The following is a 26554-nucleotide window of genomic DNA, read 5'->3' on the forward strand; positions in this document are numbered from 1 at the left end:
TCTTTTCAGATACCTGCATACCTTTAACCCTGGCACAGCACCGAGCTACTTTAAAACAACAGTGATTAATAAGTATTACAGAACAGATAAAGTATTAAATAACACATCAATGTTACTTTGTGTCTCTAATTTTGCACACAAAGCTTGAAAAGTGCAACTGGTCTACTGGCTTTTGAAAATAAGTTTAAGCTACTGGCTGAAACAAATATTTGGATTCCAGAGTGCTAATGTTCCATTTTTACACTTAAGACTTCCAGATCTGTGCATAAATGTGTGTTTAGACTACTAAATGTCAAAACCAGTAAACACTTTTACATAAGCTTTTTCTGACTTCCTAAACCATTTATAGTCTAACACAAACAAAACCAAAACATTCACTAGCTGAAGAACTACATAATTCACCAGGCATCCCCTCACTGCAATAATGTGAACGGAATCTTAAAGTAGCATCTCCCATGTGTGGCCATAGCAAAAAATTTAATTGAGAACTACTGATTTGTTCCTCACAAAAATAATGAATGATGGAGTTAGTTCATAAAATAAAATTTAAATCCAGTCCTTTCAGAAGCCAAAATGGGCAATTATTTTTTTTTGTCCAGATAAAGAAACAAACATGCACAAAGAGTATTTGTTTGCACTGAAAATACTGAAATTACTGAAAATAAACAGCAGTAGGAACACCACTAATGCATACTGGATTTATTCCTCTGAGTGCTACTCAGCTAGCACATTGATGAAAAATTTAGGTATCAATATAACAAATGTTGAATGATTATGAACTGCCAGATCTCAGCAAACAGCCATCAGTGTGAAACCATTACCAAACACGAGCCCTCCCCAGTGGTGAAAAGCTGGCAGTCGGTGCTATTCAGCATTTTGTAACAATGATTTTTTTTGTCTGTTACCGACACGTCAAGATTCCTTTCTGGTACCCTATGGTTACAGATTTCCGAGCTTAGGCTCAGCCTAGCGAGGGGCACAGAGATAAGCAGGAAGCCAGACAACCTAGCAGCCTTTACCAAGATTAACCTCTCCAAATAAACACATGCCACAAGATGCCAAAGGGCGCTCGGAAGCAGCTTCCAAGATCCACTGAATTCACACCAACTTTGCTGCAAACTGTTAGCAAGCATGCTACACGCCTCAGGGCCAATACTGATGTGCAAACCCCTATTAAACCTCCGCAATTCAGCCATCTGAGTAACAAAGCCCCAAAATATTTTGCTGCTTAGATAAATTGGAGACTTATTATTCTGAATCTATCGATTTTTGGCTAGGGCACACAAGAGGAGAGTAAAACCATTAAAAATTTATTCCTGACAAAACCAATTAGGCCCAGCTGCACAACAGAGACCGCCGTTAGTCGCATTACTCAAACTTCTTATTCACACACCCGTCACCAGAAGATTAATTACGTCAACTAAGAAGCAGCAGGAGCAGGCGGGTGGATGACAGACTCCCAAGCTAGCGCTGAGGTGATTTACCGACACCCACCTCGCCGGCAGCGGTTTCCTGCCGCCCGGCAGGGAGCACCCGGGCTACCGCCGCTTCCCGCGGCCCGTCATCTCCCGTGCACCGCCTACTATCGCGATATGGCCAGGCCAGCCGACAGGGCCCCCGCCGGCGGCTCCGGGCACGGGGTGAGGCGGCCGCCTCACGGCGCTGACCGCTGGTGGGGGCTGGCCCGCCCCGCCCGCTGATTGGCCGCCGCGGGGGTTTGAAGGGAAGGGCGGGAAAAGCCGGTGGGCGCCAGCGGGGTTACTCCGCCTCAGGTCGGCAGCGCGGTGCCGGGCCGCCTCCTGCGGTGCCGGAAAGGGCGCGCTTCGTGCGCGCAGAGTGAGAGGTGGAAGGCCCGGCGGCGGGCGGGGATGAGTCATGGGCTCAAAACAAGGCAGGTGTGGCTCCGCGCTTCCTACAGGACTCCTTTCCTTCCCCTTCCTTTCCTTTCCAGAAGCCTCTGGGGAGGCGGCTGCCCAGCAGATTCGTGCTGTTGGAGCGGCTGCGAGTGGCCACGCACCGAGCTCTCTCGGGTAGAAGCAAATCACTAACAACACCACCACCCCACCCCCACCCACCCACCCCCCCAAAAAAAAACCACACCACAAAACAACAACAACAACCACCACCACCACTGGAGAAGGGAATTTGCATAATCTGGATGAACAAAGAATCTTAAGATCTCGCTCAGGCAGCCAGTGAAGAATTTAATTTCAACCACATGAATAAACCCAGCATGTTTGTGCCTGTCTGAGGCTCCAGGCCTAAATGATTACTTCAGGTATTTATTATACTTGTCTTTAACTTTATGACTTTAGAATTAAAAAAAAAACCAACAAACAACCCCAAAACCTATGGAAAAGTATTTTCTACCAAATACCCAGTTAATCTAAGGAGATAAACTGCAATACTTTTAAGTGCAAGCTTTTTCTTTGGCTGGAAATTATCTTTCTCATTTTAAATTATCTTGCAGAAGTGTAAACGTTAGCTAATGTAATAGTCTTCATTATTTGTCACCATAAGATATCTACATGGTGACACTTATGCTTGTGTTTCCTGCAAGCGTCTGTCACCAGATAGCCACAGGAAGCATACGCGTGTATTTCCCAGCTGCAAAAAACACTTCTGGACTGTTATTTCAAATCTAGTTTATGACAAATGCCAGCTGGTTAACTCCTGGGCGGAGAACATCTTTAAAAGGTACATGACATCTTGGTGTTAAAGAGACTTGGTGTATCTGGGGCAGAAAGTTTTATTTCCTCTGAATTTATAATCGGGTCTCTGTGCACGTTTTAATTTTAGGGGACATGTGTACCCTCTGTTCTCCTGACTTATGAAACTGTACAGACATCAAAGTAGTCAGCAGGTTTAATTATATAAGGTTTAATTATTACATACAAGGGTGGTAAGGTATGCATCTGGGAAATAAAAACATGATTTTCAAAACAAGATGAATGCCAGTGAACAGAATAACATTTGTGTAACTGTGGTATGCTGTAGCTTTTGCAAAATCATTCATAAAGAAAATGTTTTGGGTTTGAGTTTTGGTTTTGGTGTTTGGTTTTTTTACTAAAATAGGGTCTAGGTATTTCTAGCTTTCAGGTCTGGTGCATGTAGCACCTTTCATAGCTGAAACTGGGTCTGCTACGTATGCTCAAAAGATACTTTGTATGCCTGTTTCTTTGCTTGGCTGCATGTGGGAGAAAACACACTAGGCAGCGTACGCTAGCAATTACTCCATAAAAGTAATAATGATAATTTACTGAAAGCTTTACTATCACTGCCAGACATTTCCCCTTGCCCAAGTTTGCTACTCCAATTTTTTCTTGCCTTTATTGAAAAAGCAAAAGCTACGTACACTTCTATAGCCAAGCAAGTACAAGAAGTACAACTGTGCGCATAACTGTTCCAGTAAATATGGTAAAACTGGCATATTCCAGTGATTTGCCATCTGGAATAATTTTTTACTCTTTATAGCTAAACTATAAAGATTATAAAATACCCAGTTTGATATTCCCCTCTTCTGATTGATTCTGTCATTCAGTAGGAAAGGAAGAACTGAAAGTGTTTAGAACTCCTCTCCCATGTGTTAACTTCCTTTTGTAAAATAGATTTCATTTTGTGTTTTCTATATTACTGTTTGTAACTTCCCTGCCTGTTTTTATTTCTTGCTCCAAATTACTTTCATATGCAAGCTTCATTATCATGGTTTATGCCCTCTACTAGAATAATTAAATTATTCTTAAATAAAACAGGCCTTTGTTATTTAAGGTCCCATGTCAGTTTTCAAAATAATGGCTGGGAATCATCCAACTGCAATTATGCTCTACCTACCTAAACTCTCTTTGTAGTTTTAATTAAAATACATTATCCAGCATGATTTCACCTCCTATTTTAAGTTCTTGTACAGCCCTGGTTAAGGGGGGGAAAAAAAAAAACCTTTGTAAAGCAATACTCCTTTTTGTGAACTTAAATCGGTAGAATAAATACTTTTGTTTTATCCTAGCATGCAATGATAGACTTCCAAAATCTCTAAAATTTTCTTTGAAAAGAAGATACATTGTATTTAAAGGTATATGCTGGGAAACTTGGAATAGTATCTCACTAAGAAGTGTTATTCCTAGTTAAGAAATGTTAAGGGAATGCAATTTACAGACAGATGAATGCACTTGAACGGTGACAAAAGAATTAGAAGCATGGTGCGAACACATATGGTTTGCCACAATAGCTAAGCAGCCAAAAAATGCCATAAGAAATAAGACTCTGAGGAGGGGTACAGGAATCTCCAGGATGATTAGGCATATTTATTAATAAATGAGACCAACATACTAGCTAAGGAAAAAAAAATGAAAAAGCATTGTTAATGCAGTGTATTTCCGACAGACATTTAACACTGGGAAATTTTCTCTTGAATAAAATTTGGTGTGGTTTTTTTTTTTTTAAAAAGGTTCTGTTCATCCTCAGAAGTTTTTTAATGAGTCCAGGTAGTTATACCTGAGCATTGACGTGCGGAATCATACTCCACAACTTGAGGAGTTATAAAGCAGGTATGTTTATTGTGGTGCAGAGTGCAAGCAGGATTGCTCCTCCTAACTTGCACACTTAATTTTACTCATAATACATATTTATATAGTGAAGTTGGTTAGTTCTGCCCTAAGTCTATACCTACAAACTAATTATTGGTTAGTTGCTTTCTTGCTTCAATTTAAAGGTACAGTTCATTTTAAATTTACTACACATGCTCCCCAAACGGGGGATCCATCCTCTTCAGGGGGGCCATTTGAGTACAAGGTCCCAATCTCCCACTACCACAATTATTTTACCCTAGTGTCCTTGAGTCTTATCACTTCAGTAGTTTCTTTTCTCTTAGCAGTTAGCACGTCCTTGTTAGAAGGCTCCTTATTTACCTTCTTGTTGGGTTCATCTACATCTGTACTAACTGTCCCTTCTTGAAGTGAGGAGTGGGCCAAGTTCCTGACCTTCTCTTGCAGACAGTGAGGCTCTTGCTCATGTCTTGATGTTTCTGTTATCTATGCAGCTCCTGTCTGCAGCAGAGTTTTAGGGTTTTCACTGTATTTTCTTGCATCAGCATCAAAAGCAGATTGTTTAACCTCCCTTATTAGAGGTATTAGTACTGATTTTGCTCTTTCTTCTCTGTAGGTATTCAGTGAAATCAGCACCTAGTCCATTCAAGAATTCTAAGAAAATAGACCTGATGCTTCCAGTTGTTTGAGTAATTCTGAGAGTAAGCTTAGGCAGGAGAAAGCCTCAAACCACAGAGAACACGTACAGGCAAAGCCAGAAACTATCCTCCAATTTAGAAGTGCTTGTAAGAGAACTGATGTCAAACTTTTGAGTGTATCTTCATTGCAGATTTCAGATGAATGATTGCTGAACAATAGGCACATTACAAACCTGTGCTCTAGTCATCACCTTATTGCCGAACTCAGTAGAGGTATTTCATGTAGCTACAAGCAATAATCCAGAAGTTAAAGCCTTGCATTAATCCATTTCTTCTGCAAGTTCCAGTACACAATGATTGTTCTGCTGGATACTGTGTCACTAAGGCATCCCCATTCATTCTGAAGAATCAAGATGAGTTACAGCAGCTATTTTCAAACAACATTATACTTCTTTTCCTCTGAGAGTAGGTAAGTTGTTCTGCTCCACAGAGAAATACAGAGATATTCCCAGGTACCTTTGACTAAAATATCAAAAATGTCAAGATGGAATTACCCCAACACAACTCACTTCAGTCTGAGCAGATGTTTCAGTTTTAGTTGATATGGCAGAGATGGCAATTGCAGGTGTCATATTAATTTCAAAAATTGATTCTCCGTAGTGCAGCCAACAGACTTTTCAAAAGCACAATCTGGTGCATAACTGTGATCTGTGGAACTCCAAAGTTCTGTTAATGTACTTTGAAAATAATTTAATTATGCGCCAAGATCTTTTCACCAGTCAGAAAGCTGAATCCCATTTAAACACTTTCAATGTAACCATTTTACTTATGTAACTGGGCAAACCACTGCAGAGTTTTTACATGTTCATTGCTTAGTTTATAATCATCAGAAAGTGAAGCTAGTTACATAAGTTTGCACAAACCTAGAGTTCAAATATTGATGGGAGACATCTGAAATGAAAATTAGAATGGTTTCCATGTGCTGATATAAATATTTAAATAAAATAGTCACTCTCATTTCTAGGATCAATAATTTATTTAGGTTTTTTTTACATCTTGCAATTTGTTACAGGAGAAGAAACACTTGCTAATGAACGTGACATGTTTTTAAACCATTTTCCAAGGTAATGGAAAAAGTTAAGCGTATTCCCTAGTATACACATTTATGACTAAGCTGCCAATATTAAATAATTTTAAGCAAGTGTACTCCCTATTTAATCCTTGTATAAATTAATTTTAGTACTTTCCTTCTCCTACAGGAAGACTAAATCGTAGCATCTAATTTTCTTTGTCCTGAAGTCTCAATCTTTGCTCTCGCTACTTATCTATCTGCAAACAAGTCAAACAGACTAGTTGCTGAAGCCAAAGCCACAGAAGTGGATTTGGTGCCAAGGTTCCTTTTTCTCCTGGCAACCTACTTGGTTTCCTACTGTCCCAAAAGGAAACAAAAGACTCCCAGTTTTCTGAAAACCAGATTCTCTGCATGACAGTGCATCGCATTGCCACCGAATGGGCCACAGTGGATGTTCTTATAGGAAACAAATCAGGTAACTAACAAGATACAAAGAATTATAAATGAACTTGGTAAAAATGTTTCTAACATTTTCCCAATGGTATATTAACTAGAATCCTACTTTCCTTCCACAAAAAATATATTTTTTATAAATACATTTTAATACAGACAATTCTGATTCTATGCAAAAAAGTCAATATCACATTCAAACAGGTTTTCTCAGTGTAGCATTAAGATACAAGGAGACATCACAGTAGGCATTAACACAGTGATTCTAGGGAGGCAGTTAACTACAGCTTGTGAACAGATACACAGACACACCATTTCACCCGCTTAGTCAGACTGTCCTGTGATTTAGAAGACAACTGAGCTGCAACTTGAGGCCTAGAGCATCACACTTTTCAAATATATTTCCATGTTTAGAAAATGATATGAACTGTCAATGAGAGTTAATATCTGATTAATATTGAAACATTTGTATAAACTTAGGCAGTGCTTATGCTGGGGGTATAGAAAAGAACTAGTAACAGAAGCTACCAGCTATCTAAAACTCAAGAGAAAAAGCATTTACACTTACCATGGCCTTAAAGCTCATGGTTCCAATTAGCTGAAATTAACTCTCTTCCTCTCCTTGTCCCTCTCCCTCATTTTTTCCGCAAGATAATGTTTACCACTAGAGTCAATGCATGTAAACCTGACTAGCTTTTGTGCAACACGTGCAGTTCTAGTTGCTCTCCATGCCTGCCCCCCGTAAAGGATAGCAGTAATCTCTATAGTTTCATTCCTAACCAGATCTAATTACAATTGAGCTGTTAACCATATTTTTTCAGGTTTATGAATAATTAATAGAACATTTTTATAATACTTATTAAGAGAGCTGGATATTAGCATTTTCTTACCTGAAATAGCTCCCAAATGATCTTTGCATGAATGAGTTCCCTTTAATTTCTGTCATGAAGACTGGAATTTAGTTTTTATAGGTCAAAGTGTAGCACTATTTCTCATTATACTTTAATAGTCTGTATGCTCAAAATGAAGGAATTTCGAATGTGGTAGGCTGCAATGTTTCACACAGACAGCCACCGCTTGGACGTTCTACACATTTTTGAAATGAAACTCAAATGGAGGACGGAGGTAGCAAATAGAGCTATCTTATTGACCTGCTCAAAAACATGATGTAGAGAGAGATTATGAGCAAGAACTAAACCCCACCACATTGCTTTTAAACCTGAAGAGACTTCCTACTTAAAAAAATTAAAAAATTCTTCTGAGTCAGGGAGAGTGGATTATTCAGTTAATTCATAAATGTCACCACATAAAGGATACATTCATAGAAACAGTTTTGGCTTTTTCCACTGATCTGAAAACAAAGTTTCTAGAATTTAAACCATAATTATATTTGATGTGTTAATTTTTAAAATAATTTGTTCTCTTTCTGCCTTTAAAGTCCGTGAATTATTAGACCATGCAGCATGGCAGTTAACCACAAATGTATTACTGTTGCTTTTCTTTAAAAAACCTGAAGTTTAAAGGATTCCAAGACTGAGAAAGTGAGAGAATGTGTTGAGTTATGATTTCCTTGTCTCTCAGAAAAATTATGTGACTATTAGGACTCACAGAGACTTAGTTTCTTTTTCCAAGACTAATTCTCTCTGTAAAGTACACACATAATCCTGTTTTATGGTGGGAAACAGCTAGCCATTATTAGCAGATAATCTTGGTTAGCTCTTAAGATGTTTTCTTTCACTTTCAGAAAGTCAGATCCCGAATTTCCAGACTGGCTCATTAAAACAGAGCTTTAGTGCTAATTAAAAGAATTTTTAAAATGAGACCAAAGAAAAATAATACAAGAATTATTTTTCCAGAGCCAGTATTTGGTGATTTTGTAGATGAACTTTCAAAGTAAACCCAATTATGATTAATATTAAACCACAAAATAATAACTAGTCAAGAAGATCAAATTCTTCTGTGAACAATACTGTTAAAATCTGATTTTCAACTGATCTATAATAAGAATCAGCTGCCAATTTAAGAGAAAAAAATGTGGGTTTCATTTTACAACAGACCTGAGAGCTCTCAGCCCCCTTTCAGATGAAAATTGAAGTTGTTCAGTGCTGTACAAAGTGTAGCATTTAACATTAAATTTTGCACGTAGTTTTAATGCAAAACAAGGACAGAAGTGGCATTAGAACAGCAGCTGTACTGCAAAAGTTTTTGAAGAAACACTCTTCTAGTGCTGTTTATGTGCAACAATACAATGCCTCATGTCAACACTATACATTATACCACTGCAGAAACAGAAAAGGAATGGGACCTCTCTCTTGGACAGTGATTCCACATGTTTGTAAACACTGTGGATGTAGCTGACCTTAAACAAATGCTAACAAAGTGTTTCCAAGAGAAAGAATAGTGGTAAGTTTTGCAGTGGGATACAAAAAACCCCTCAGCTTCCTTACAATTCCCACAGAAAGTTTTGTTATTTGCCTTGGTTTAAGAATCAGAACTTGTTATTTGTAGTAGGCTGTGGGGACTTTTAAGAAAAGTAAAATTCCTCAAACTGGAAAGCCAAAGCCAAAATAGGTTGACATTTATTTTACTGAAAATGTCCAATATTTTTTTCTGTTTTAAATTATTCCTAATAATAGAAGACAACAAATATACTTAATAAAATATCTCCTATATGATGCACACTAAATTTTCTGTTAACCTGAAGTTATTACCCATAGAATCTGAATTACCAGAACAGTTAGCAGAATTCAGGAGATCAGTAGTGGATATTTCATCCCTTTATGTTTAACCTCAAACCTACCATAAAATGCAGTGTCAGAAAGTCCATCCAACAACATACCACACTATTGGGAACAAAGTAACTTTCTCTAGGTTCCTTTATAAAGGGGCATGTCTACCACTCAAATTTTCATTGATTAGAGTAATACTTCTATGGATTTACTTCTTTTTTTTAAGACTTTGAAGTCCAAAGTCTTAAAGGGAGGCAGCATTAAAAAACAGCAGAAAATTACTATTTCAGATCAGGTGACAATGATACGCTATACAGAGAGGATACTCAGTACAACAACCTAAAAGCCTGCACCAAAATACAACTGCTTTCACCAAAACATACCGAGATGTATATTTGTTTGAAGCATACATCTGTTTGAAATGTATGACTGGCAATTCTGGGCAAGCACCATTGCTAGAAGAAGTCTTTTGAAAATTTTACACACAGAATTGGTGATTACGAACACCAGGTGAGAGTTGAAAGACACCAAAAAACCCCCCTGTATAGGGTGCTAGTTATAAACACACACACTTTCTTCTTCTTGTATCTTTTTTCCTTCAAGATTTGGAACAAAATTTGTAAATACTTAAACTACTTAAACTTGCAAAATCTCATTGAATATATAGAAAATTTAACAGCCCTGATGAAAAAAAAAAGGGGGTGGAGAGATCTAGACTTTTTGAAACTATTTTAATTTTCAGTAATTATTGTGCTATATAACTGAATGATCAGTAGCTCAAAGCATTGTACAAATACTGAGGAAATTCTTTGTAACTCTCAAACAGCTAAGTAGCTGTAGGCTAATTGTATGATTTAATACACTAGTGACAAAAAGTGATAAATACAATCTCATTGTGATAACAGTTACTACAAGATACTAGTGGTGTAAAATCAGTGAACTTTATGAACTTTCTTAGCTATCAGTCTTAAAAGATTCTGTGCTGTAACCTAAACTCACTGCATTTTCTTTAGAAAACTGAATCCTCTTTCAGAAGTAAAGCCAGCCAAGCCAAATACAAATGGTAACACATTAATAGCGACCACAACCCCAGTAAAAGCACAAAAACCTCCCTGTTCTTAGGCAGATGGCTACATTTGGAACCATTTGTAGTTCTGTTTGGCTTGGGCTGTGACTAGAAAGATGTTAATCACGACTGGAAATGGTATTTTATAAAAATTATTACAATCACACCTATCTGAGGCTAACATATAATGTTCCACTTAAACTCACAGAATTAGACATGGAGACATCAAGTATTTATAGAAATATCTACAAACTGCCTTTTATTTTTTTAAAGTATCACTGAACTGACCTTCCGAGTAAGGGTTTCATGACAACAGGCTACCCCACGCAGCCTTCTCAGCTTTTGTTTTATTCTTTCAGTGTTGCTACTTCTTTGCACTTCTACCTTTCTAAGAAGCACATGCTGAGAAATGTGGGCAAAACTGGTCTTCTTGCAGGGTCTGAAGAGAGAGCTCTTGCTAAATTTTTGCTGTGCTATAAAGTCCTACATTATTAGACTTAGTTTCACCTGTACTAATATCTGATGCAAAACATTTTTAACAAAGGGAAAACAGTGTCATAACATTCTTCAAGTTCAGATACAGATGGAAAATTGGAAATTCTGCACTCTCCAACTGCCCTAGACAAATGAAAGTGTTGCTCTAACAAGCAGTGCTGAAGCCCTTATCTTAGTATTGAGCAGAGATGTAAGAGAATAGACAGAGAAAACATATAGCACAAATAGGCTGAATGTTAGCTATGTAAAAATGGTAAAGCAAGCTGAAACCCTTCAATTTTTCCTGATTATTCTGCAATCAGTTTGCAAAAACTGAATGGGAAATGCTTATGGAGGTTCATAGACCTTCAATGTTATTTTGCCTTCATCTGCAATGTAAAAGGCTGGTACCTGATTAAAAACAGCTCTGTCACTGAGCTACTGGTCTTCATTGAGAGTTTCAGTGTTTCCAAGATTAAACAGAATATTACATAGATGGAACAAAACTAAAGGATGAGATACTTGAACTAATCTAAAGATGAAACTTGCTTTTGTAAGATGTTATGCTCGACATTTTCAACTGGAGGTACAAGACAAATTGACCATGCCTTTGAAGCATTTGCAAAGAGAAACAAATAAACAAAACTGCATTTGCATCCATCCACTCGCATGGTTTCTCAGATTACACTCTCAGAAAGCAATCATGTCTTAAAAAGATACTTGAGGGCAAGAACACAAATCTGCAGAATTAGGGCAAAATCCCTCAGGTCCCACAAGGCCATTTTCAAAGGAGACACTTAAAGAACTTAGGGAAGTGGTAGCCAAAGATCATTTAGCATTGTAGAACCACTTAAAGTTCTGAAGAACTAGGTCTGCTTCAAAGCTCAAAAAAGATGAGACTGGCAAATTTAGTCATGAAACTCCTACTGTGGCAAAGAGTCCTGGGTTTGTGGATCCTTGTCCAGTTGACATTGTAGGCAACAGAACGGAAGGTGGTGGTATCCCTGACGACTTTGATAGGAAAGGGAAGGCCAGCACAGGTTGGTCGTCCATCCTGTGCTCAAGGTCCTCCACTGTATGAATAATCTGCCTTGTTGTGCATCACGAGCTTGTTGTCTACAAAGTAGAAACTGTCCGACTGTGTCTCATATGGATGAAGGATCATCTCTCGAACTGCAAGGGGGGGAAAGAAAAAAAATTAAAAATCAGTTGTGTTACACAGAAGCCCTACTGAGGCAGCACTCTGAACTGGGTTTCAGTTACGTTTAACAGCATTGCTCAGAAAGCAGCAAACTCTCAAGTGAAAAACCAAACCAAGAACCTACCCAAACCATTTGTTGATAGTATCTTTTAAAGAACTGAAAGATCATCAAAATACATTAAGGCACCACAGGTCTAAGTGCTTTACCTAACCACCAAACGATATCACACTAGAGTTTGGATGGGGGTTTTGTTTTGATTTTTTTTTTAAAAAAAAAGGTGATAAAACAGCAAACTCGGGTAAAATGTGCTCTGGTGTGACAATAAGCAAGCAGCGGTGCATTGCTGTATTTCCCACAGACTGTAATATTAGCGCTGACATACATTATTAGGGGTTGTAAAGAATATAAGATCACACAGATTTAGTACTCATGCTATTGTATCTTGGGAGAGAAAATAAAAGTTATGTTCACACTAAAACTAAAATCTCTCAAGCTATCAGTATAGCACATCAAACATTAAAAAGAGAACATAACATTTAAGTCATCCATTTATTGGACATCTTTTTAATCCTATTATTTTTGCTTGTTTTATAACACAATTATCTTTTTTCTCCCTGACAGTGAAGCTTCCATTTTATGAATTAAAAAAAAAAAAAAGAAAAAACAACTGTCTGGTGGGTGACAAGACACATGCTACTAGAAAACAAAATCTGTATTAACACAGATCTGAAACTACCTGGAAGTATTTTATCCTACCCACTTTCTACAGACAGCTTTTAAAAAAGGGCTTCCTCAAAACACCTTAGATTAACATCACTGTGTGGTAAACCCAGTAATTAAAGAGAACTTACTGAGATCCTCAGAGAGCTGTGGGAATTCATAGATGTGCTCACAAGTATTTTTACTGCTGGGGATGCAGAACCCAAATTCAAAATCAAAACTCTTAAGCAACTGATCCCGGAAGTAGTGCCTCTCAATCATGCGGAAGTTATTAATGGGTTTGTCCCCTACTGTGAATTCCACCCTGAAAAAGGATAAGACTGAAATGAGCTTTCTTGCTTATGCAAGATTTGCAACCGTTCCTGAAAGGTAGAAGAGAGCTCTTCTAAAAAAAAGCCAAAAATATAACACAATGGTACTACCAAATTATTATCTCCTCTTTTTCTGAAAGCATGCTACGGGGACACAACATAGGATTACAAATCCTAGATTATACTATGTTTTGATTCTTTTTACTCAAAAAAAGGAGAGATGCAAGACGATTTTACAATCTTAAACTCATCTTCAGTGAGGGAAAGATCCCTCCACCCATACTGGACAGGCACTTCACTAGGAGTTGCTTTGAAGTTTCATACAAGTTAATTATTCTGATGGGTATCAAAACCAAGCCAGAGCTACAGAAAATGGTTTTCTGTTCTTGCTCGGAAAATGGCAAAGGGGGACAAGTTTCAGCCAGCACTATATTCAAGTACCTTTTCCCAAGAAGCATGACCTCTTGGAGAAGATAGGTAATAGTTACACAGGATACACTATAAGTAAAAGCCAGGAAGGCACAGTTACTAGTTTGGCACAAACCAAAAGTATTTACCATTTTAACCAAACAGTGGCCAAAGAGGTGCTAATTGGTATATAAGTAGCTTTAACTTTTCTTCCAAAACAAAATCTAAATGTCACATCTTTAAGATTAGCAGAAAGCAGTAATGGCAGCCTTACTCTAAGTACATTCTCTGACAACAAATTTTAATTTTTTTGCATCATAACTGAATAATACTGAATTTTAATCAAGCTCGAAAATCCCTTTTTTTTTAAAGTGAGGCTACTGTACATCACTTATGACATATACATTTGCTGCTGAAGGGATCTATCAAACTGCACTCCAATGTGAATCCAAACTATACCTGAAACAAATCAGTTTGTGCTGGAAACTGTAACTGTTGCTCAATTATAGTATTATGGACTTAATGACATAAAGAACCTGCCATGCTATGACCCATATCCTTCTAAAAGCTCCATTAAAGACAAAGCACCCCAACAGTCTGCTCTTTGGAGGGCCAAAAGGGGAAATACAAGCTGAAAATTGCATCTCCACATGCATGCTTTTTAACTGCAGGTAACTCCGTAGTTAGTAGTAAGTTAGTAGTGATAGTGTCGTTAGCAGTAATCTCTAATAACTTTTACTAAAGAAACAATACACTATGACACTTGTATTATAGTAGCAACAACTTTGGCTTAAAGCTTTACAGAAAGACGCTTTAGGTGTCACATTTTGGTGTGGTTTATTGATGGATGCAAGCAGTACTACCAGACAGGTCAAAGATCATTCCGGTGCACAAAGCGTCAAACATTACTTCACCATTTCATGTGCATCTATGGATTAATGTTTTGGGAGGAATGCAGTGTGCAAGGCTGCAGACACAACTTTGATGCTGGCAGAGCCTCTGACAAACAAACTATAACGCACAGAAAAGAGCTGGAATACCTCGGTAGTCTTATTTTGCCCCTTTAGCATTCATCTCCTCAACACCATGCCTATCCCTGAGGTAAATAAACAAGCTAAAGGGATGGAGAAAGCAAGGCAGCCAGCAAAGATGTTTGGACACCTTTATAATAACAAAAGGTCCCTATTAAATCAACTCACTGACAGGATCAACAAGCAAAAGCCATTTTTTATAATATTTCAGTTGTTTCCTGTACTAGAAAAAACAGCACAGGAGCAACTACTTACGTGGCTCCCACTTGCCGAAGTCTAAGAAAAGCTGGAGTAAACTGGTAGCGTACAAACCGTCCAGCATTGGGGTCAATGTCCTTCTTGTCATTGTGTTCACGTTCTGGAAAAGCGCAAAGTAAAGCTCTGTCACAGCCGTTTGAGAAACAGAAACTCGGTGAAAATACTTGCAATCACGCATTATTGAGTCGTATAGCCAGGAAACTGTTCTGAGAAAGCCTGATGATGTGCTTACCCTCTTCTTATCCTCTCTGAGGCATCTACTACTGGTCACTCAGAGACAGAGTATTGCAAGACGGCCCTTTGGGTTGATACACTTCTTTTGAAGTGACTTACTGCTCCTACCTCCGATTCAGGATTGCAGCAAGACTCTGACCAAGCCATTTCCCCATAGCACATCTGGTTTGCTATCTATAAACTACAGAAAACTTCCTCTCACCTGCAGGAAGATGGGGAAGATTTAAAAGAGTGCTTGATCAAGAAAAGAACAGTTGCCCTGGTTTTTGATTACCACTGGCAACAGGTAACACTTTGACAGTTTCAGGTAACACCTAAAAATTACAAAGAAAAAAATATGCAAATTTTCAGTTTGTCTGATTTGCACAACTGAAAAAGTTTCTTGCTTTTGCAAATACCATTTTCCTGACTCCTGAGTGAAAGATACTAACAGTTAAACTATGTACAGGGGACTCTAGCTGATGAACAGCCAAGAAACGAACACACGGTGATCTCCTCCTCCTCTGCTTCTGTTTACAACATCCATCTGTCCTTTCTCATCACAGATGGCAATCATAGGAATACAGCAGCAATGAGTTCTGTTCACTGTGTTGGTACAAAGGGACACCTGAATAGTATTTCTGCTGCAAGCTGGGACTCTAGCCCCTCTTGCAGTTGAGAGCATCTCCTATTTGGGGGGAAATGTATTGAGTAGAAGGAGTGGGAAAAGGCAAAAGGAAGCCGACACAAGCATTTGTTTGTTTGTGAAAAGGGTTGTTTTGTGTGTGCACTCACCTGAAGCTGCTGGTTTGGTGATTTCAAACAAGACTGTGCCAGATTCCATGTCCCGGATTTTGAACCTGGTGAAGTCTATCTTGTAAACATTTTCCTCTGGAGTGCACAAATAATCTGCAGAGGAAAGGAAAATTACATGAAGGCTGCCCAAATTTACCAGGTATTTCTGGCTATTCTTCAGAGGGCACAACCAGCAGCAAGAGCAGCCCAAATGCATCTCCACTACTACCCTGGGTTTAATCCAAATCTATGAAGACAGTCTCAGTTCTGAATGTTCACACCTGGTGGTGTGTGTCCTGTGTCCCTGCTGGGACAGGACAGGGAAAAGGCTTCTCTCCCCCAGCACTGGGAGGTCATCGCCTTTTTTTCGAAGCCTGTGCCAACATCTCCTGCATCCATTTCCCCACAGGGTATTGAGAATAGTCAGCACCGCCATGAAATCCCAGCCTTTTCAGTGTAAGAGGCTTTGCCTGTTTTAAAAACTGCCCTCTGGCAGAATGCAAGTGCTAAGCAGCTTTGTGAGCCCTAAGCTGCCTGCACTTAACTGGAACAGGAGTGTCCTCCCTTGTGCCACCTCCCCTGTCTCCAGACCTCTGCAAAGCACTCCACCAGTGCTTGTCCCATGCAAGACTTCTTTTTTTTCCTCAGCACTGAAAATAGTGTTGAAGCCTTTCCCTGAATTAGGAGAACAGCCTGGGAACAGATCCCTTCCCTGCTTCCACCAGAGTTGGGAGAAAGCCATTGTTCCTGGCTTCAGCCTTGCTGTGCCTGGGGACAGCTTCCTGGCCTTGGTATCTGCCTCCTCTCTGGGGAAAGAGCAGTGGTACTTCATTTGCACTGCACGTATAAACACAGAAGGAACGCTGCTCCGATAACTAACTTTATCATGACAAATCTACATAAATGTTGTATGTCTACAAGCCAGGTGTGGTATTGAATGACTGTGCATCTGCCTGTTGAAGGAGACTTGTTTTCGAGATTCTAATGTGAAAGTAATACTTTAACATTCTAATTCTAAGCCCTTTCTCAGCCACTAATTCCTGCTGTTAGTCTGAATTAATAATTTATTTCTGCCTGCTTTCCTATTTCTAAAATTCAAATACATCCATTCACCTCAGGCTTATTCAATGACTACAAGAAAACAAGTTACAGCGAACTCAGAGATCACACCAGCCCACTACAACTCTACTTCAGCCAGATCAGTAGGTACGATTCAGGTACCTACATTATGGCTGGGGGTTATAGTTCATGGGCAGTGGTTAGCACACCCCATAGATAAGGAGTTAAGAAAAGATTGCTGCGGCAGCGTAAAACATCCCCAACGCCACACACTGTGACTACCAGGCATCAGGGCTCTCATGCTGGGCTCTATAATTACAGAAATCAGGTCCCTCTGTAGCAAGACACCAAGATAGCTGCAGTCAGAAATAAATGAAAGATTGCTCCTAGGTGCTGCTGAGCATGGCCTGCATGTCTAGCGCCTGTACTTCCCTAGAAGCCTGTCATTCTTTGCAAATCTTAACTGGGAGAACCATCGGAGTGCTCACTGGTACAAGGAACAGAGGTGTTCAACATGCTCTCTGAAGTTTTACTGCTCTCCATCATCACCACCATATGGATGATGCTCAAAGGAACGGGCTTTAAGAAAGGGGACTGTATTCAAAGCATCTCTGGCATTTGGCAGGGAGGTCTCCCTTTCCTACCAACACTGCGCCAAGCAAAACTAGCTCCAGTACCCACGCTATCAGGAAGAACAAGAATAAAAGCTCAACCTTTTTACTACCACAGGAAAATACAAGCCTACTGTTAGACGAAATAGCCTAAGAACTGCACAAAATTGTCTTTTCCGTCTTCAACAGTAGCCAGGGAGATGGGACAGAAATTTAAACCAACCCCTTGCCTTAAGCACCAGCATTTAGCAATCCGCGAGTAGATGTCCTGCAATTACACGATGATTTTAGGTTCTAACACACCAGCCAGCCCAAATTCTTAACTCATCCCACAAGTTCCCTGCTCCAAGCAGCCACATGCAAAACTCAAATTGACAACAGCAGGCGCAGCTTCCCACAGTGCCGGCTTCGCCTCCCTCGGCCCACGGCCACGCTGGGACCAGCTGCTCTCCATGAAGGCAAGGAGCTGTACCAGAACAGGCTGGCCAGTCTCCTGGGAGCCCAGGACACCTTCCCTAGAGCACGCAGGCAAGCCTGAAGCCGCGTTTGTCTGCAAGTTAATTATTAAGTGTTTTTACTCCTGCAGAATTCCTGCCCATCCAGCACCATGGCAACAGCTTTATCCCCCTCCTTGGCAGCAGCCTTGCTGCAATAACAGTGTCCATGACTCATCTGGAGGAGAGGAGTGCCAAGCAGAGCCACCGAAGAGGAGTAAACCCCAGGCAGAATCCCCACCAGGCTCCTGCTCATTGATGTTTGCACCCCTGCCCTACATTTTCCAACTCTTTTTTGCACTGAAGATATTTTAAACCTTTTTTTTTTTTTTTCAAAAATCAACATGCCAGTATCTAACTGGATGACATCTGGGAATATTAGCTGCCAGAGTACTGCAATCAAGTGTTTTTTCCTCCTCTGGCAGCGCCCAGTCTCCTAGAAGGAAAAAAAAAAAAAAAAAAGAAAAAAAAGAGGTATATATTCTTCTCAGTTTGTATTGCATTTGCTTGCTGCAATTCCTGTTAAAACAAACAAAGTAGCCACATGCTGGTTTTTTCCCTGTGCATAAGACACTGGAAGGTCTTACTGGGAATGGGCTGCTTGGAATTGGCAGATACTTCTGCTTAGCTGAGCACTGTCACATTTGCTAATCTCATCCCATACATACTTATTTTTAAATTACTGTAGGGCCCAGTTGCCCACACTTCCATGACGCACTTAAATGTATCATCTGCTTTCATTATCCTAATTCACCGTCACCACAATTTGGGGAACGGAGGCAGCATCCACGTCTATTTCAGTTAGACATAAGGCAGCTCAAACCTCCACCAAGTGGGTCATTTACCAGAAAGGTAGGCTTGGTCTCTCAGCACAGAATTTTGTCATTATTCCACTTCCCCTGAAGCAAGTTGCCTTGTTTCCCTGTTAATAACTAAATAATCATGGTGTCTCCCTGAACAAGCCTTCAGTACTGGCCTGATTCAGGGCTGGCAGAGGGCACACTCCGAACAAGGGATGAAGGGATGGACGCATCTGCACGGCTTAGGAATCCCAGCAGGTTGGCTTTTGTCCCGAAGTACCCGCATTAAATAGTGCAAAAAAGGTCACAGAAGAGAAGCGTTTCCTACTCCTTCCAAAAGCCCAGTGAATCCCCGTATCCCAGACCTCCATACCCAAACCCTTCCTGGGAAGAGCTGCCAACCGAGTTGAACTTGTTCTCAAAGCAGAGAGCAAACTCTTGCAACATGCCCAAACGCAGGCAAGGAATGAGCAGCTGCTTCTCACTCACACATCACTGTTCCTACTGGCTCCTCTGCAGCTTCTTTCCCATAATCTCCATACCATGCCCAATGATTTGCAACTCCCCACTCTTAGAGACATGTTCTATCTTAACCCCTACCATGGTTTTGAAGAGTAGTGACACTGTGGTGATCTCAGGAAGCAGCGGAGGTGATGGACTTCCTGAGCCAGACACAATGGATTCCTTCAGGAATTCTCTTGTTCGCTTTGTATGAAAAAGTGACTTCAAACCCCCAAACAGTGATCTGTAGCAAGACATTCATTAAACTCTAGCTTTGTTATCAGAAACAGTGGACGCTCATTCCCTGTTTAGAGCTCTGAGGTGGTACCTCTGCTGCCCAATCCAGAGGAGAGCCAGTCCTCATCCAGGAAACCTTCCTCCCCTCCCAAATCCAACCAAGATTGCAAAAGGCACCAGCAAAACAGCCTAGACAATGACAGCAGGCACTGCCTATTCTTCTGTGAACAATGGTACACTGTGAACCCTGGTGCGTATTTCCAGCCATGTATTTTAGCAAGCTGGTGTTACAAAGGAGCACAAAAGGTGAGGGATAATACAGTGCCAGATAATACAAGAAGAAAGCTAATGAAGGCACTTTCCCCTCCTGCCCTCTCCCTGTTATTTCAGTCATCCAATGGATGAGATTAGGTGTTTGATCCTCATCAGAGAAAGCTAAAAGTCAATCCTCTATTTTCAGATTTCCTTTGCAACCACCCCACCAGGCACATTTTATTAAGAGGAGTTCACAGGCAATAGGGTTAAGCGCTCCTTGTTGTACTTCTTTTAAGACCCCTTCTCTGCAACCAGGAGAAAGCACGTGTCCCCTCTCACAGACATTACAGATATTTCCATGGTGCTCATCAGAGCGTCTAAGCTCAGATCGGGCAGCTCCTATTTTAAGGCTTTAATAACCCACAAAGGAAAGCCCAGTGTACCTGGGGTAAGCAAGAGCTCAAAACCTGGTTGTGAAAATGGGTGTAAATCAAGAGGATGCTGTACAAGCAACTGATGTAACAGCAGTGACTTGTAATAGGGACGTCTCTCCCCAACACAGGCAATAACAAGAATCTGGGGAATGAGAAGGGTTCTGTAGCTATGCAAGCCTATTTCTTAACATGTATTAGCCACCAAGGTCAGAAGCTATTTTGAAGACAACTCCCAAGACATAAGCCAGGTATAAAGCAAAGACAACTGCAGATGAATTGCTGGGAGCTGGAGATTAGGAGATTATCAGATTGAAGAGTCTCAGGAGGAAGCGAGCAAAAATAGCACGAACCCCGTGAAGAGGCAGAGCAGTGACGCAGGACAGAGTGCAAGACCTTGAGGGGAAGGCAGGGCAAGTTCCAAGCGGTATTGATATGCCTGCTTAGACACCTGGAGTTCAATTAAAGAAAAAAGCAACCATTTCCCCTGCCCTCTGCATCAGCAGTTCAAGTCCTGTAAAGAGAGGGCAGAGAAACAAGCTAAACCAGCCAGGATCTGCTCCCTTCCTGAAGCCCTAGGTTTTGCATAAGCAAAGCCAGTGGGGGCAAGGAGAGGGAGGCATCTGCAGCCCTCCCACCCAGCTCATTAATTAGGCTGCTGTGAATGCCCCAGAAGAAAAAATCTCGCACCAGAAGGATCCCATGGGAGTTATTCCCCAGCGGCACATTTACTGACCAACACTGTGAATGAAGCAGAGGGCTGCATCCCAGCAGGCTCCAAGCTGGGGCATTTACAGGGTCCCCATAGCCCCTAAGGTGTACCCACCTGGCAGCGTGCCTTGCCACACGGTGCACCCAGTCCCACCGCACAGCTCACCAGACTGCTTTTTGTGGAAGCCAGCTCATTAATTTTTTTTCTTTTTTAACTAGAGCTTTCCAGACTTCACCCTCTCACAATTAATTTGATCACAGCCCTCCAGCCCTTGTTAAGGAAGGATGGAGCTGCTCTTCTCCCATCCCCATGGCATCCAAACACTCTTTCCTGCCCCCTTGTTCACGCTGATGGTACTCAGATCTGAAACCACCTGCACAACATTAACAAAACCAGCTCACTTGGCTCTTATACAGGGCTAAGCCAAAGCAGTCGGGCCCTGCCCAAACCCCCAGGATGACTCCCCCAGCACATGCCACAGCTCCCCCCTTACCTTTGCCATCTCCACCAGGGACGGCCCAAACCCACAACACTGGCAGAAGGAGGAACCCACTCAGCTGCCAGCCCAGCACCCCCCGCTACACGCACGCCATGTGTGCTGCCCCTGGGAATCTTAACAGTCCATATTGTACTGTGAGACTACTGAAAAAACCCTTCATCTATGCAACACTTCGAGTTATGTGTTATCACAAAGCCTTGAAAGGGTTCGTAATGTATGTGGTGCTGCCGAGGAAAGGAGTCACGGGTGTGAGCAGCTTGGCACAGCTCTGGAATATCGCTCTGTGACAAGAAATCAGCACACCAAAATGCTTTTTTACACATCACAACCCTGGACAACCCAGAACAGTGATACATTAACCTGTCACAAACACCCCCAGTTAATCAGAGCTCCTAATACAATATTTTTTCCCAATGAATTGGGGAAGGAATGTGACGGTCCACGAGCAGCTTTGCAGACTGATTCGCCCACATCAGCTTCCCATTAATGCTACAGGGAAACTGGTATGAGAGTCACCCACGGAGGGTCTGCCCCGACCCACCCGTCAAGGCAGCCCTCTGCCAAGCTGGCCTTTAGCTAAAGCTGCCAGAAGCCTCAGAGAAATCCTAAACGACAGCTCGGGGAAGAGATTAGCTTCAGAAATGATTGTGTGTTCCTTATTCTTAGGTTTTGTTCTGTAGTTGTTTCCAAGTATGTAATCAATTATTTAACCCTTCGGTTTGCTCAAATAAAATAAGCCTTAGAAGAAAGCTTAAAATATAAGCTTTAATCTAGTATTACAGACAATCTGTACAGGTGCCTGAAGCTGCGATAAGCAGGGCAGCCCTCAGAGGCTGCAGCTTGCTATTCGTTACCTGTCTGTTTGAAGCCTGGCACTATTGCATGCTGGCAAAAGGCAATGGTGTTACAGGGGCTCTAATACCTTTCCGCTGACCGCTGATGACTCTGACCCCAAAGATGGAGGAAAAAATTGAAGCTCTGCTTGAATTCACCTTGCCCTGCAGCTAACGTGGGAGTAGCACAGCATGACCCAGCAAAGCTGTGGTCAAAGACAGGAGGGAAGGTGGCTGGCTCCACGAGGTAGGGACATGGCATTCACAGCCACCAGCATCCCAATGACTGCAGACAGACTCCTCCGCTCCTCTGGCTGCTTCGATAATGAATTGCAATTTGAACTGGGCTCAGCCCCGTTCCTTTGCCACATAAATTAACCACATCATAAGGTTTTTCCTCTTTTTGTAACCGCAGTTGTGTGAGCAAGTAACAAATCTTGCTAATTGCAAAGAAAATGGTTCATTTGCTTTACACCTCATCCAGCTGGAGCAGCGCCAGAGCCAGCCCGGCCAAAAGGCCCAGATATTCCAGGGCAGCACCCCAGAGCCACCAGGCTGGACCCCTGCATGCCCATAAACGTTGTGGCCCTGGAATTGCTGGAGAATTTAATATTGAAAGGATGTAGCATATGCAGGACAGTTTGCACAACTCCCCCTTTAAGCTTATTAGAAGCACATTAAGAGCAGAGCCCAGCTGGCTCTTCTGGCTGGTAGCACAGGGGGTTTCTCTGGGTTAGCAGTAAACGTGGTTTTGCCACAGAGCCACATCCCGCATCTCCACCCTCCTGACCTGAGACATTTAACATTTGGTTATTTATCAGGTGCACCTACTGGAAAAGCCCAGCTGTGTTACCTGGTGAAAAAGCAAGGGATTTCCCTAGACCCAAATCCCAGAGGAGGGCTAGCAGCCCACCTGCCTGGTCAACAAGTAGCAACCACCAAGCAGCTACTTGGCTCCACAGAGACCTGGCTCTTCCAGGTCTGAAGGGTGAGTAGATTTGCCCAGTCCACTAGGAAGCACCAAGGAGCTCCGCAGCAGGCAGAGCAAGCGTAAGACAGCAAACCCTGGCTCCAAAAGAGCATCTGCAAGATCAGCATGCCCCAGGCCCATGCAGGGCTGCAAAGGCCCCCCCGGGTGGGAACACAGTGCCCTGTTGCCGTGGGCAGCCATGCCACAAGTTCCTTTTGCAGCCAGATCCAGACCGTACTCCACGCAGGAGCTAGGATTCTGCCTCTTCCCACACAAGCTAGAAGGCCATTCAGAAACACACAGGCTACTCATGGTGTAAGCGTCTCTAAACCCACGTTCCTGTGGTACCAAGCCCTCCCCTAACATGGTTGATCCTGGGCTTCATTTGCTGAAGCAATCTTCAAATGTGGCCAGGCCACACCAGGCAGCACACAGCTCAGCCGCAGTCCCTCAACAGTGCGAGCAACCCACAAATTTGGATGAAGATGGCTTATACTCCACCTGGAACAACAATGGACTACCAGGACATTTCTGCTGCAACCCCACCACCAACTCGCCCTTCAGCTTCCAGCTTTCTGGAGCACCATGACTTTGGGCATCAAAACCAGAGCTGGTGAACAGGGCATCATGTTTGCCCTGACTCAGCATCTCCAAGAGAGAGGTTGGGGCTGGGGTAGCCATGAATTTGTCTCCCACAGTCTGGTCCTTTCTCCTCCCTGCAGAACCCTCCACTCAGAGCAGAAGACTGGAACGGTTGCACATCAGTATTTTTGGCAGTTTGTTTTTAAGAACTTGCTGTAGCACATGGAAATGAGGAAAGGCCACAGAATGCCCCAAATAATCATTACATGTTCAGGATGAGAAAAATACTGTTGTATCTTTGCTCCCTGTGTTAAACCCATCAGGTAGAAAGCTGAGCTTGAGAAAGGGTGCTACAAAATGTTCCTAGGTATGCTCAATGCAGATGTATCGTATACCTGTATCCCCAAACGCTCGCTGAGGATTTCAGGTGCAGAGAGCATTTGGTGGCCCACATGCATGCAGCAGAACAGACAAGCACATCCCATGGGAAGGCACTACCCAAAGCCCATCACAGCGCCTGGCTCCTATTCGGCATGACCCATCCACACCTGCTGTACTACCCTCGTACCAGCAAGCCTCATCGCAGGAGGGGAGCAAAACATTTTCATGCATTTCACACCTTCCCCATGCTCCAAAGCGTGCTGCTCCTTGGTTGGAAGAGGCAGGTGACAAGCCACTCCGTTCCCAGCCTGGCTCTGAAGCCAGAGTAACCAGCTCAGTCTTCCTCGCCCCCTGGGGAGGCAGATGCTTACAGAGAGCCACGCACCATCCACGCTGGCCAGAGTGATGCCACGCAAGGTCTGCACGCCCCAGAGCAAGGGTGTGGGGTGGCCATGTGCCTGCAGCCCCTCCAGATAGCACTGCCGAGGGCAGGGACGTGCAGGCTACCATAAAGCAAGTACCCAAAGCGTTCAACGCAGCCATTGCTTGGATTTACCTTCTAACTGCTGCTCCTCTGAGCACGCTGGCAGTACGTTCCAGCGCCTGCTGCACCGCTCTGCCTGCTACAGGCCGGGGATTTCAGGGCCTGGGCAGGGCATCACGCCACTGCAGCCCCTCAGAGCATCTCAGCAGCTGGGAGAAGGGGACCCAAGGACCCACCAGCAGCAGCAGCCCCTCTTTCAGAGGAGCCTCCGTAACCCCTTTCTGCGGGCTAACCCTGAGCCCTACAGGGCTTTCCCCCCACCCTGCTCACCATGGGCACGCACCAAGGCTCGCAGCCGCATCCTTCCCCCCCAGGGCTCATCACGCCGCAGGGATGCGCAACCTGCTCTCAGGCCACCATGTCACAGAGCCCACCAAGGCAGAGCGAAGCAGGGCCGGCCAGGCCAGCCCCCTCCTCCCTGCCAGCAGCGCTCTCCCCCTGCCCAACCTGCTGCCCGCAGGGACCACCCGCAGGTCCCTGGGCATGCAAAAAGGCCTTTTTGGGGGCAGCGGGGCAGACCACCCCTGGGCATCGCTGAGGCCAGGCTGGGGTGAGCCACATGCCTCCTGCCTGCCCGGTGTGCTGTAACCATGACAGGTCCAATGCCGCCGTCGCCACCGCGCAGGCGGCTGCCTGGTCCCAGCCGAGCTGCTCTGCCAAGCACAACAAACCCGCCAGCTCGCGCGCTCCCGCGCCTCCCGGCCCCCGAGGATGCTCTCAGGACCAGTGCTGCTATACTGGGGGGCTGCAGGATAGGTCTGCAATGAAGCCTCCCCCTCCACGCTGCGGTCACAGATTCAGCCTGTCCCCCACCTCTACACCAGCCCCACGGTTGTGGACGTGGGCTGGGGGCTCAGCTTGGCCCAGCCCTGTGCGCAGGGGGCACAGGCATGGAAAGGGGTGATGGGGGGGAGCAGCGGGGACGATCTCACCACTGACCTTCGACCCCCGGGACGGGGGGCTGCTCCACAGCCTGTGCAACCCTGGGCTTGCAGGGAGGGCAGCATCCTCAGCCCCGAGCCTCGGGTCCGGGCATCCCCCGCCAGGCGGCCGGTCCCTGCTCCTTCGATGGCACCCAAACCCCAGGGACACCTCCGTGGTCCCCGGGGAGGGGGGGACCGGCTCCCCTACCCCTCCACCCCACCCCTCACGGGCCGTTACCGCCGCGCCAGCCCCAGGGAGCCACGGTCCCCATCCCCTGCGCCCCCGGGGCTGGGCACTCAGGCGCCCCCCGACCCTCTGGCAGCCCCCTCCCCGGCACGCACCGCTGGTGACCCGCTGCAGCCCCAGCACATCGTCGGGCCCGATGAGCGCCTTGCGGCCCAGCTCCTCCTCGGTGCGCGCCGCCGCCGCCCCGGCCCCGCCGCTCTTCTTCACCTTCATGGCCCCGCCGCCGCCGCCGCTGTGAGCGGCCCCGGACCCGCTGCGCGCCGCCGCCGGCCCCGCCGCACCGGGAGGGGCATCACCGCCCCGCCCGCCCCGCGGCCCGCCCCCGCGCCACCGGCGGGGGGGGCACGGCTACCCGGAGGGGGGTGCATGGCCCCACGGCTGCTCCGGCCAGATCCCGGCACCGGGGAAGGCGGCATTCCCCCGGCGGGGGGGGGGGAAGGATGTCAGATGATGCCAACCGGCCCCCCAGGAATGGTGGTGTGGGGCTGGTCCCTATGGCTGTCCCTGAGAGCACAGGGGACAGCCGGGGGGGGTGGGGGGGGTGGGATGTTGACCACCCACCCCCAA

At 44.0% G+C, this 26554-nt stretch overlaps 1 protein-coding gene and 1 long non-coding RNA gene across 4 annotated transcripts in view; both read right to left on the reverse strand.

Moving 5' to 3' along the window:
* Positions 1-2043, reverse strand: part of LOC114016032 (uncharacterized) — a 50228-nt gene extending 48185 nt beyond the window's left edge. The window contains exon 1 of one of the 3 annotated variants that reach the window (XR_008730654.1): positions 1495-2043. This is a non-coding gene — a long non-coding RNA (uncharacterized LOC114016032). The remainder of the gene's footprint in view (positions 1-1494) is intronic. The other 2 variants (XR_008730655.1, XR_003560291.2) reach the window with 2 other exon arrangements.
* A 9594-nt stretch (positions 2044-11637) lies between these two features.
* UNC119 (unc-119 lipid binding chaperone) lies at positions 11638-26259 on the reverse strand. Its single transcript, XM_055700590.1, has 5 exons — positions 26083-26259; positions 15909-16022; positions 14898-15000; positions 13024-13196; positions 11638-12143 (listed from the first exon to the last, which is right to left on the reverse strand). The coding sequence occupies exons 1-5, from the start codon at positions 26198-26200 to the stop codon at positions 12031-12033; spliced, it is 621 nt and encodes a 206-aa protein (XP_055556565.1). The 5' UTR covers positions 26201-26259; the 3' UTR covers positions 11638-12030.
* Positions 26260-26554: the final 295 nt, after the last annotated feature.

The sequence above is a fragment of the Falco cherrug genome, chromosome 1, assembly GCF_023634085.1.
Source record: "Falco cherrug isolate bFalChe1 chromosome 1, bFalChe1.pri, whole genome shotgun sequence".
Lineage (NCBI taxonomy): Eukaryota > Metazoa > Chordata > Aves > Falconiformes > Falconidae > Falco > Falco cherrug.

Coding starts and splice junctions, on each gene's coding strand:
- UNC119 (XM_055700590.1), bottom strand. CDS start 26,200: ATGAAGGTGAAGAAGAGCGGCGGGGCCGGGGCGGCGGCGGCGCGCACC. Junction 16,023..26,082: donor GCTGCAGCGGGTCACCAGCG/GTGCGTGCCGGG, acceptor TTTCCTCTGCAG/ATTATTTGTGCACTCCAGAG. Junction 12,144..13,023: donor ACAGCTCTCTGAGGATCTCA/GTAAGTTCTCTT, acceptor CCCCCCTTGCAG/TTCGAGAGATGATCCTTCAT.